Source organism: Solea senegalensis, linkage group LG8 (assembly GCF_019176455.1).
Source record: "Solea senegalensis isolate Sse05_10M linkage group LG8, IFAPA_SoseM_1, whole genome shotgun sequence".
NCBI lineage: Eukaryota > Metazoa > Chordata > Actinopteri > Pleuronectiformes > Soleidae > Solea > Solea senegalensis.
Window position 1 is genome coordinate 18,073,361 of NC_058028.1, and position 13,492 is coordinate 18,086,852.

Genomic DNA, 13,492 nt, shown 5'->3' on the forward strand with positions numbered 1-13,492 from the left:
AGTGTTTGTCAAACCTGAAAATGATGATGTTCTCAAATGTCTTGTTTTGTCCTCAGACCAAAAGGATTCACTTTTAATAAATTTTTGTTATCTGGAGCAAAGAAAGGAAGAAAATATTTACTTCATTTAAGAAGCTAAAACAATCACAAATCTTGTTTTAATAATGAAAAAAAGCTTCAAACAATTGTTTCAGCTCTAGATGTCAAGCTATTTATGTAGCTGACACAGCTTTCACCACTAAAGTGACCTCACACGAAATCATACAAGCGTCTTATACCCCTTCTACATCAAAATGAAGGGATATACGGACATAGATTTTATCAAAACATGGGTAAACCCCCTGAATAAAGATTGGACTCAGGAGTTTGACTTCCCATGTTTTTTCTCCAGTAACTTGTGTTTGATGGCAATCAAATATCACGGTGGTTATTATTCAGTGCCTCTTTCAAACTCATCAGCAACCTACATCAATGCTCTTTGGGAAAAGGGGCAGCCTGGTGCAGCAGGCCTTGCTAACAGACAGCAACAAATAAGCATCTGAAGATGGAATTACCATGTTTACTCAGGTGTCGTGTTTATATTACTGCCAATCAGAGTCAAAACATCTAACAACCATTTGTTAGATGCAAATTTGACCTGCAAATGAATGCTGATTTATTTCCATCACAGACAAAAGCCAGGTGTTAGCACACGTGAGTGTTTTCTTCCACCAGTGAAAAAGTCAACACTATTAGCATACTGTAGGAGTCTATGTGCAAATAGTAAAAAGTGTGTTAGTCTGTGTGAGCGTGAACAGACATGACAAATCAGCCTTTGAGCATCTCTTTGACATGCTGATCAGATTGCATGCTAGGATCAGAAGGATTCCACAGCCACTCACTAGACCACCCCCCCGTAACATGTGCATGTGTATATGTGCATTTCCAAGGCAACGGTCTGGCGCCACAGATATGCAACAGGTGCAGAACACTGGTAGTTGATGGAGGTGTGGGATAAAGTTGGGCAGTAGTCATGGCAACACATAAACAAACTGGTTCTTTCTGTCTTTGGATCTCGAGGGAGAAACATGTGAGATTTGGGAGGTCCTGCAGCTAATATGATGTAAAAGTGTGACTGAAAAGAAGAAAGATCACACACACGCACACACACACGCACACACAAAGAATCAGTATCAACTGGACAGTGAAAGGCTCAGCGAGCTCACTTACGGTCTGCCACACCTGTGACAGAGTTGGTAATCCTTGTTTAAAGACTGTGTTTACAACAGTTTGCAATGCAAGGTTTATATTTTGTACACAACTTTACTATAGTTTGATACATGTATTGACCAGAATTACATACATACAGTATATAACTGTAATATAATCTGTGAAAGCTCATGCTCATACCACATGTGTATTTAGCAACCTTCATGACATTCATTAACCTAGTTAATTAAAAGTAGCTTCACTCTGGCCACAGTAAAATGCTCCTCTCACAGTTCATGATCTAGCAATATAAATTAGAATAGAGTACTTGATACCCTTTTCTGCTAATAATACTTTATTGCAGTATGGTACTATGATTCTATATAGTAAAGAAGGTAAACACTTTGTCCAGCACTAGATTTTGCATATACAGTAAACACCCAAAATTAATAAATAAATATTATTATTCAGATTAATCATAATTTAACATTTTAATTTACCTGAAAGCCAGTCTTTCCCAATCAGTATTTGTTTTTTTTTGTTTTTTTTACTAACTTTATATCTTAAAAATATGTTGGTCTATATAAATAAATGATGTGGCTTCAAATAAAATTTTATATATTTTTGCAAACAAATTCATTATTTATCAACAGCTGACACAGTTCACCCAAGACAAAACGTAGTGCTGCTATGACATCAGACGCCCCCCCGCATGTCTTATCATGCAATACAGTCTTATACTTCAGTTCATCCACCGTCTCCTCCACACACTTCATCATGCAACATGGCCTTAAGGCTGATTCTCCCTGTAGCATATGTCCATATGTCTGGGTGAGTTGCGTGCGACTGCAAACATCCACTCCATCCGTCTTTTCAGTACATTTTTCTGGATGAGGGTGGAGGTCAATTCCTGACTTTCCTGACGTGATGAGATATTTGGAGGGTAAACCAGCTGGATGGCGATTTATATAAACATTTAATAAACTTTTTCTTGATACTCCATGATGTTGAATTAAATTTTGCACTACAACCAAATTTTATTCATTTAAAAATAATCTTCAAATAATAATCTTCAATAATCTTAAAATGTCTTTATTTGAGAATAAAACACATTAAAACTGCTTGAAGCCACCAATCTCGTCTGTGTCACAATATTAAGTCGATGACAATATACAGTAATTAATAATCAAAACCCTGACACATTTTCTGCACCTTTAACTGAATCCTACCCACACACGCGCACGCACACACGCGTAGAAATCCACCACACATAGCAAAAGTCTTTAAACTGATTAGAAAACGAGAGAAAGAAAAAAACCAGAGCAAAAGCTGTCATTTCTAAAGGTCAAAAACAAAGTTTATGGCCAGAAAATGTGGGAGAGGGAAAGAGAGACTGATGAGGAGAAGGAGGAAACATTAGTGAACAAATGACTGCTTCATCTGTAGTCTGTCAGGTCAAGTAGTCCTTTAATACTTTGATTATCAGATAGAGAGCAACATTTAACATTACTCCCTTTTGTGGAGGGGGATGTTTGTGTTGCTGTGTATCTGCATGTGTGTTTCTGCAGCTTTTTCATTCATTTCTCGGTGCACCTTTGAAGTGGCTGATTCAAATATCCCATCAAATAAAAGATGGCATCAAAATAAGAATAAAGGCAATGTCTGCTCCTTAAAATAACAAAACTAGGAAACATTATACACTGTATACTGTGTGCATTGGGGAATGTATTCTGCATCACCTCCACATAACTCTCTGTGGTTCTTGGCATAGCCGTGTTTTGTTTTTGTGTCTGCGGTGACATTGCCGCGCTGCACACAGTGACGCATTTTAAATCACAACTGAGCAGACAAGGCAAAAATGAAACTAGGTCAAATCAGGGCCATGGTGTTCTGGTATAGGTACATGGGGGGCAAGAGAAGTTCTGCAGTGGAACTTTAACTTAACTAAAGACGCTTTCATACGTGCATTTTGCTCCGATTCAGAGAGTAATATGTAACAATGTTAACCTTAACCTTAGTGTGATTTGTTTTCCTACTGCATTCGAGACTCGTCATGCCCTCAGTGCTACGTGCTTTAAACAGTTTTGTGACTGGTCAGAATTTAGTGGGAGATTTGAGTCCAGTCATCGAAAATGGATTACAAGCATATATTGCTAGGTGAAGACGTGTGACATATTCACATCCAGTAGGCTGCTTGGTTTGTGGGTAAATTGTGTACACACTGCAAACGGTTTGCTCTGTGGAGCGATTGCAACCGAGCTGAGATCACCTTCTCGAGGCAGTTTCAGCCCGGGTTGATTTGTACTAGAACAGCATGGCGATTGTTGTGTTCACACTAGCCCATTAGAGTCGATTTGCGGGGGAAACGGCCCCGTTTTTGGAACAACAACAACCTAGGTATGAAAGCACCCTTAAGCTGTCTTTGTGATAGTGGTGATGTGATGCTGGAGGTTGTGTTTTGTGCTCTGTAATAAGAAAAAACTAGTATTTGTGACTGATATAAAAACTGACATCATGATTAAATCACACTCAGCCCCACACTGAGGGTTAAAAAAAAGAGTACATTCAAGTGACTCCATCTATATATCTTGTATTTATAGGGTATACATGGTGTGTTTGCGTGAGTATATCTGTATCTGGATTCTTTATATATGATATTAAAAGGGGGAAAATGTCAAAGCAGCAGCAAAATATTTTAAGTGAAAGAGCTGCATCACCATAATATTTTCAATAGCCGCAGTGTGTGAGTGTGTATACAAGTCTAATCCTCTGTTGATGCAGCTTAGCAGGCAAAATATGTGGAGCATGAGCATTTCCTGGTTTGGGCAGTGCTAAAGGGAATGTACATTGTGATAGGCTTAGCAAAATTATACATACTGTATAGTCAAGTCCCGCAGTGACCTGCTCGTCACCCGACATATTTCAAATGCCATGATCCACCTGTGTTTCCATCTGTGCACATGCTTTCACATGACTAAAGAGTGTGTGTGTGTGTGTGTGTGTGTGTGTGTGTTTCACCACATACTTACGTCAGCTGCTGATTTAGGTTCTCTCTCTCTTCCCTCATTTTGTGTAACTCCTCACTGGAATGTTTGAGCACTTCTTTTAGCACTACACACACAAACACAAACAAAGAGAGAGAGAGAGAATTTACATGACACAAATGCCGTAGAAGCTCACAAAACCCGCCTGTGACCTGAGGCTGTTACATTTATATGAGTCACAGAAAGAGGGAGACAGAGGAGAGTAAAGACACAGACAGGTAGAGAGTTTCCTGATATTGTTACTTCACTCTTGTACAAAGGAAGAAACCTGACACCAAATGAAACTCTCTTCAAGAATGACAAGACTGGTAAAGGCAAAGGAACTTAGCATGGAGGAGAAGTAACACGAGAGAAAGACAGATAGGTGTCCCAGACAGAAACTTGAGAGCACTGAAACCGTAAGACGAGGAGGAGACAGAAAAGCACTGGGGCTGAAAAGAAAACCAAGGTGAAAAACTGAGGCACAAGGAAGCAGTTGAAAGTGAAAGGGAGAGCAAAAGAAGGGGAGTGTGCAATAAAGAAAGGACTATGAGGGAACCCATGAAACAGTACACCACAGTCTGGCAGTGTGTTGTTGTGTGTCTGATACAAAGTAGCTGCTGTAATGCTACCGTTTATTCCCTTCACTGTCTGTCCTATTTCACCATGACTATAATATCATGAAACACTTAATTATTCATTTTAAAAACACAACAGAGCAGAGCACATTAATACTTTAAACATTAAAACACTTAATCTGAGTGAGGGTGGTGGCGCCTGTATATGGCTTATTTCGACTTCCTTGAATACTTAGTATAACCTTGCATAACCTTAAATGTGTCGCACAGTTTTCAAATTCACATAAGGACTATGTGGAGAAGAATATGTCTATTTAAAATACAGGAAGAAATTCAACATATACAAGAGAAAGACATTTGAAACTGCAGTGCACAACTTTCAAATGAAAACAATTGTCTGTTCTATTCAAACCATTGTTCAAATGAGCTCAGACAGTGCCCACTGTGCCTATTCTCTGTAGTTGTGTACAGTGTGTATAGTGGTGTTTTGGTTTAGCATCACCCGGCAACAATCACATGCTGCACGTGCGACGAGTGATTTGTTGTCAAGACAGACATGGTTCACAGACATTGCCCTAGTAACTGTGCCACTGTGGGTGTGCAGCAGGTGACCTTGTTCATATTCTACAGTATATACACACCAGTACAAACTATACAATACATTGTTTTTTGTGTTCCGGCATTAATGCTCTACGGTGTTGCTGTGCAGTTGAAGCATTATTTTGATGCACTTACAGACTAAGAATAGGTCAATTAGAAAAAAAGTGCATGCACAGGGCAAATGAAGCATGAGCCTTTGTGTGCTCAGTGTCGATGGCTGTATTTATCAAAATCACATTTAATTTAAAATGTTGCAGAAAAATGGTATTGTATTGCTATGGTATTTGTGTCATACAGTACACAATATACATGTAAATATTCCCTGTTAATGGACATCTACTTTAATGCAGTCTATAATGCCTGGTATATATATATATATATATATATATCTGTATATGCCCTACATATTTTGTGTTAGCTGTGAAAATGTTAAGCAAATAGCCCAATCAAGGGAATTTTGACTGCTCTGCCACTGTGTGTGCCACTGTCTCGGTTGCCATTAAAAAATATGGAAAATTTTAACCACATTTTCAATGACTCTGCAGTAGGTTAAGAGTTAGTAAGAGTTAGTTCACCAAGCAGAAGGTGTGGCTAAAGTGAGTGCATCATCATAGGAAAAAACTTGATTGTGAAAATTGATTGTGTAAATAAAGAACATCAATAGCTGTTGATACTGTCATGTGTCTTTGCTACTTCACTGTAAAATTGTAGCAATATTTGCTTCTTGCAGTAAATGGAGGAAGGTTGTGGTTTTCTCATCAGTACACATATTCCGTCTTTGCAGTTACTGCAATTTTTCACTTAGAGTAGAATGTGGACGCAGTCAGTCGCATGTCAGTTTCAACTGCACACATTTGTGTTTACCTTCTATCAACAAGCCAACTTTATCACCTCCTTCAAGCATTATATTTGGACGTTCAAGCGTCTAATTAGTTAAAATTAGAATAGAAATTCACATTTAAATACCACAAATGAAGCTTTTCTGAAGTCCAAAATGCCAACAGACAATGGTGCTCTGCAGGGGCAGCTTGACTAGGTAAATGATTGGTTAACAGGCTGGCAGTGTGGGTAGTGAACTGAGTGCATTTGTGTCTGTGTGTGTGTGTGTGTGTACTGTATATTGAATGAGATGCCTGTGAGGGTCCTTCAGAGCAGTGCAGCAGGGCACTGTGGCTGTGCCATTGAAGAGCTCTCAAACGTATTCAACAATGTCACTGTGACATTCTCTTCCTTCCTTATTCACTCTCTTGCTTTATTTTCCTCTCTTACGTTCTCCTCATTATTGTCTCCCTCCTGTGTCTTTCCTGACTTACTTAGCTGTTTCTCTTTCCATCTTTCTATGGCTGTTTTCCCTTTTTCTTCTGATCCTATCCATCGCTCTCTCTATCCTTTTCTCTCTTAGCAGGAAGAGGGGAGTGCAAGAGGTCCTCCTCAAAGCGGCAATACAGCAATAATTGCTTTCTGGTCACTGTGACATGACAAGGTCTGCCAGGGTAAAACAACACGCACACACACACACACACACACACATGCACGCACGCACGCAGACAGAGTAACTCACATGGACTCAGACAGACAGACAGACAGACATGCACGTGAACACAAGAACACATGTAAGAACCACTAAGCACGTCTGACATTCTCCACAGTGCCTCTGTTATGTGTCTTAATGCTGCAACACACAAACACACACACACACACACACACACACACACAGTGTAATAAGGTGGCTACGAATATTACAGCAATTTGGAGGCATTTGACCACCAAGTCACTGTGACACTTCTGCTACAGGACTGTGACTGGAATAGTTGTTCACAATGCTGCTCTCACAGTACACATCATTGCTGATAATTAAATTAAAAAACTAGCTTGTAATTATATCACTAAGTGCAAATAAAATAAAAATAAAAAGTGCAAATAAAAAACTATTATTAATATTATAATTAACTAATATTAATATCACATTATTATTTAATAACATTAATATTGAAAATGTAATATTAAAATAATCATGTTTATAAATACAATTTTCCAAGGAGGGAAAAAATGGCAAAATTAGCATTTATGTGATTAAAAAAATGCAGTGATTCACTGGAGTCACTGAAGATAAACAGCACACACCATGTCAAAAGTACTGCACACTATGAAAACTATCTAAATTAAACGTGTATTTCTTAAAGCACACACATTCTCATGTAAAGCATACAGAGTACGAGATGATTCAGCATTGGGAGTTAAGTGTATGTGCAACCTACACTAAAGCACCATCACAGACAAACTGCAGACTGCACCGCGGAATATGATTCCACATTAATGTAATATCACATTCTTTTCTGTGTGTGTAACATAAATATGTTCTGTGTCTTTCCACTTTATCATGCACAATAAAAGCTATATTAACCCAAACCACAGCAAGTTCTTGAAAAATGGGTCCTGTCAGTGTTGGATTCCAAAGAGAATAAAGCTGTTTCTGCCTGAACTTTTTTTCTCCTTCAAGAAACTTGCACTAGACTAGAGTTCTTATTTTGTCTATACGCATCTATACAGATATACGCATCTTGTACAGATATTAAAATATCTGTACAAGATATTATATTGTGCAACAAATGCATTCCCAAACTGAACCTACGGACAGCAGACATTTTTCATAGCAGCCATCTGGTCATGAAATAGAAGGGGAATAAATAACAAGTATAAATAATGACATTCATCAAGATTTTGTTACAGAGCTCTAATTAATGTGATGTTATTAATTAATGTTAAGTAACACCTGTGTTTGCTATTGTGGGTCAAAATGAATGCTATGAAAAATGAAAGGAAATGGCAACGTTTTCACCATTTAAAATTTAAAGAATCACTACATTTTCTCGGGTGAATACTGTTTAGCAAATCAAAGTTGGCAAAAAGCTCCCAAATAGCATGCAACACTGATATATGTTGTGCTAATTATGGCGGGAGGTGGTGAAAGTGTTTCTAAAAAAAGATTTCAGCCATCTGGGAAAACGGAATACAATTGCAGAGGGACACTTGAGCATGTGCAGACGTCAGAACCATGTTAACCGGGTTTGTGAAATTTGCTAATAGTTTGAGTTAATGTAAACCGCAATGATCAGTGTTAGAGACTAAAACCGGTCAAGTGGGGACAAAATTAGAGTCACCCATTAGAAAAAGCCTGATTATTTGGGTTAGTGGTTAAGATCATTGTAAGGTAAGCAAGTCAAAGAAATGAATGCAAGTTTGTGCAAGTATACAAAAAGTCCTCAAAGGTGCCAGCCACTATGAATTAGAAGGGGGAAAAAAAGAGTTAATTTGTGTGAGAAAATATTTCCTTTTTTGTCTTTTGTCTTTTTTTCCCTGTTGTCAAAATCAACAAAATCCTATAAAAAAAAATAAAAAAAAGTTGACTTCTAAGGAAATAGATACCATATAATCTTAGGATAGCCCAGGGTGTTGGCAGATGCTGCGGTTCAGGGATCGGCCTCTCTCTCTCTCTCTCTCACACACACACAAACACACACATTCATACACTCTTACTCACACTTAGTCACAGCCCTAATTTCACTGTCAACCCTCTGAACCCTCTTTTACAAAATTTTGAATGAAACCTCCCGTGCTCCAAAGGGTCTGTCTATCACCTTTAAATCATCCTGTTCAAGTCACCCACTGACATGTGCACAAAACTCATCTGAGATTAGTCATGTTTTCAGCTTCCGCACCTCTCGGTTTTTTACCTTTGTCTTGTCCTCAGTAAAATTCCACACCCCTTGAGGTTGCTCTCTCATCTCCACCTAACCATAAACCACGTTCATACTGCATGTTCACATTAGGCAACCTCCTCATGATTTTTTTCTTCTCTTCCATTTTTCCCTCTCCTCTTTCTTCTGCTGTTTGACACTAACCACAAATCTTTGATGGATGAGTGGCAGAGTTTAATAGTTAGCTAACGCCCACATGAGTTTGGAGATATATGCAGGTGACTGACTCAGGTATGTGCTCTGTAGAGGTCTGCTACTTGGACTCCACTGACACCCAGGAACTTCACAAATTCTGGATCAGGCCACACTTTCATCTGTATATACACAGGTTCTTATACAATATGAGCACAAGTATTAAGCACTTACTTTCAAAATTAAAATGACTATTAATTATTATTAAGACTTCACTTTCTGCGCAGACTGAATGCTTTTTAAATAAAGAAATGAGTCCTTTATTGGTCCCTCAGGGGAAATTCCTTCTCTGAATTTAACCCATCCTCTACTACAAATGTTCCTAGAATCAGGCGCAGTGGGCAGCCACTGGGCAGCACCGGGGCCCCTTGCTCAAGGGCACCCCGGTCCTTTTTTGACGTGGTGGGGACTCAAAGCGGTAACCCTCCAGTTACAAGCCAAGTTCCCTTTCCAGTTGGCCATGGGCTGCCATGTGGATATGGTGGATAAAAGTCTGATGGTTTTATTGGTTTTATTTTATAAAATTTTGTCAATTTTAACATTCTGTATTATTACATGGTATGGGAACCTCACAGTGCAGAACAAAAACCGCCTGTCCAGCATTGTTAAAGCATCATAACAGCAACATAACTGGCACACCGTAGCTTTCTCTGACAGCTTTTTATGACAGGTTTTGTGCAAAGTGCAGTCGAGCGTGGCCAGTCCTGATCACACACTCTTGGAAGAATTTGCTCTTCTCCCTTCTGGGCAGAGATACACGTACCCCAGGGTTAAAAGCAACAGGTTTAAATTCTCCTTTGTCCCGAGTGCAATAACTGCACTTAATTTGCACTGAGTCTTGACTTGAACAGAAGATCCTGTTCTTTTTGACTTAATTTATTCATTTAATCCCTGTGGTAGTTTTGTTACCGTTGTATTGTCCTACTGCAAATCAATTTTCACCATGAGGGACAATAAAGATCTGAGCTGCACCGAACTAGTGGTTAAAACTGATTTCTTTGGCCTTGTGTTTATATCTGTTTGTGTGCATATTCCTGGGTATGTGTTTTGTTGCATCTGTTTTGTCTCTGCAGCAGCTGTCATTTACGCTCTCATCACTGAACACACATCGCATAGTCATGTGGAATCAAACAGCAAAACTACTTTTTTTTCCCTCTATCAAATCCTCTTGTAGTCCCTCTATTTCCTCTTTCCACACACACGCTATTCTTTCATGGACCCACACTGACTTCCATCCGTTTAGACAGCCTGAACAAAGCAGCCCTAACCTTAACCTAACCAAGACTCGATTCTTCGCCCCCAAAACCTAACCAGTTCCTCAGAAGTGAAGTTCTGCCTCATTAGGTCCAGGTTTTGGTCTCCATGAGGACTAGTGGTCCTGACAAGGCCAGTGATTATAACAGAAAAGGTCCTAAAGTAGAAACAAATAAATGTAAAAACCCACCCACCCACATACACACATTTACTCTAGGGAGATGTTTGGAACACGCAAAGAGAAAAGACCCACCCATGAGGTGAGCTGGAGGTTAGCTCTGCTTCAGGCATTTACTGTCAACTATAATCACACACACACACACATGCACACACTGTCTTGTACAGCATTCTTTGGGCGGACACTCATAGACTTATTGCATTCCCTACAGCCTATTAACCATCACAACTCAATGCTTTACCCACACTCTTAATCTAACCTGAACATAAAACCCAATTCTTAAAGTCCCTGTAAAGCAAATACAGAGATTACCATCTTCACACATTATATAGGTTACAAAATTGTGAGTAAAAACGGAAAAAACTGTTCCACTTCAATGTTCTGTCCCAGATTTCTTAGGTATGTCTAAAATATGGCACGACGATGCACAGAGTTAGGGTTAGTTAATAGTAAAACCCACCCTGAAACACTATAACAATATAAACTGTATAAATGCACCACCTCCTACACTACTCGCTAACTGAGGACATGTCCACACAGGAACAGATTTTTTTATATCGCATTGGCGTTTCATCCACACAGAGATATATATATATATATATATATATATATACGTCTTCTTCTGTTTTTTTTTTTTGTGTAGCAGCATTACAGCGCCACTTACAGGCCTGGCATATGTACTGCAGCATTTATCGTCATCCTGGGGGGTTTCGTGCAGATGGAGACATTTCCTGAAACGATGCCGTGTTTATGGAAAACTTTTTTCAAAGGGACAAAGAAAAAGATTGTTTACGTTTCGTTCCGTTTCCATGTGGATGGGGCCTGAGATGTATTTGTCTTGAAAATATGTCTACCCTGATGCAAAAAACACACAGAAAAGCTCTGCCATTTCATTTAAAATTCCTACAGATGAGAACATGACGTAAAGAAGAACAGACTCACCCACTGATAGAGAGGACACCAGTGCATTAATGTCAATATTCTGTACAAAAACTAACAAATAGAAATGTTTGTGGACTTTGGTCCCCAAAAAGTATTTAATAAATATTTGGTAACACTTTAGATTAGGGAACACATATTCACCATTAATTAGGTGCTTACTAACATGCATATAAGTAGCATACTAGCCCTTTATTAGTAATTATTAAGCACATATTAATGCCTTAATCAGGACAAATCTTAATTCATGTCGTAATAGAGGTAGAATAAGATTATGTAGACTAAGGTGTACGTGCTTAATAATTACTAATAAAGGGCTAGTGTGCTCTTTATGCATGTTAGTGAGCACCTAGTTAATAGTGAATATGTGTTCCCTAATCTAAAGTGTTACCAAATATTTTTCTATGGGGGTGACAAAGTCAGCCCAAAGAGTTATTTTTATCACTTCACAAGTTTAATGACCTTGAAAAAGCTGTTAAAAGTTGTGAGGACCTGCCAGATTGTCCTCACTTTCCCGAAATGTCCTTGCCTCCAATGATTTATACTTTTCTGGTCCCTTATAACGATAAAAATCTAAGCACTGTCACACTGTATATTACAGTTTTCCATTGACGGTGCTGCCCGCAGAACTGAAAGAGGCGTTGTTATAATATGTTCCTGCTGAGTGATTATTTGTTCAACTCTCTTTGCGTTTGTTTCTCCATTTCTCTGTCACATCCACTCCAGCTCTGTATTAAAAACATCACTGTGCTATAAATTAGTCTCAATCATCTACACACATGTTTATCTCTCTCTTCCGCGAAGTGAGAGGTTAGTGTGTACATGTGTTATTGTAAATGAGTGTGTGTTACCTGAGGATGCCTGTGCACTGTGCTGCAGTATCTGCGTTTTGAAGGCCTGCCAGGCCCCTGTCAACTGGCCGAGGAAACCCCGTATATCAGCGAGCTCTCTGCCAGAGGAACGGAGCGTAGAGAGAGTGGCTTGGAGGACCTTCACCTGCTGCACACACACACCTCTAACACACACACACACACACACACACACACAATAAAATCTACTGTAAATAAATAATGGTGGAAAATTCCAGTGACAATATAGTTTTTCCATCATAAACTGAAGGTATATGACAACCACACCCTGTTATGGTTGTCATAACAGGGTGTGTGTCCTGCATTAGCAATGAAAATGGGCCTCAAAGACAAAGATAGCTGCTCTTAGAGCAGAGGAGTGTAGTTACTGCTGCCCGGTGTGGATGTGTGCAACTATGGGCATTAAAAGAATATTTATAGAGATACTCTTCTTCATACTATAAGTTATGGGAGACATTCCCTAGATAGATCAGCATCTTCTATTTAGTTAGGTGTTAAATAATGTCTGTGTGAGTCGGTGTCACACAGTAATCAAGGTTACAGATTTTATGTATATCAGAGCAACTGATATATAATATGACTGTGCAAATTAATGGTTAAGGTATCACAATAAGTTGGTTTTAGTTAAATTAGTTGGTCATGTACATCTCTTTAACCAAATTCCTCTGTCTTTAAAATGTATTAATTATTCACAGAAATGCTTGAACTTTTGGAGCATAAAAGCTGAAAATCACCAAACCCATTTGAAAATGACTCACCTAAAATTGAACACATAAAAAGAGTAATTTAAAGTAGTTAGATGAGTCAGAAGTGGTACTCTCCATTTGATAGTGTGAAATTACATTCAGAAAATCACCCTGCCATGCTGTTTTGATTGATTTTGATTGTGCTTTTATTGTGAAAGTGACACGTGA

The 13,492-nt window shown here is 38.7% G+C and overlaps 1 protein-coding gene across 2 annotated transcripts in view; it reads right to left on the bottom strand.

Annotated features, from left to right (window-relative positions):
* lekr1 (leucine, glutamate and lysine rich 1) overlaps positions 1-13,492 on the bottom strand; it is a 72,556-nt gene that overhangs the window by 26,169 nt on the left and 32,895 nt on the right. For both annotated transcript variants that reach the window (XM_044032855.1, XM_044032856.1), the window contains exons 5-6: positions 12,561-12,724; positions 4,217-4,298 (exon numbers count right to left, since the gene is read on the bottom strand). In XM_044032855.1, the coding sequence (XP_043888790.1) occupies positions 4,217-4,298; positions 12,561-12,724 (246 nt within the window). The remainder of the gene's footprint in view (positions 1-4,216; positions 4,299-12,560; positions 12,725-13,492) is intronic.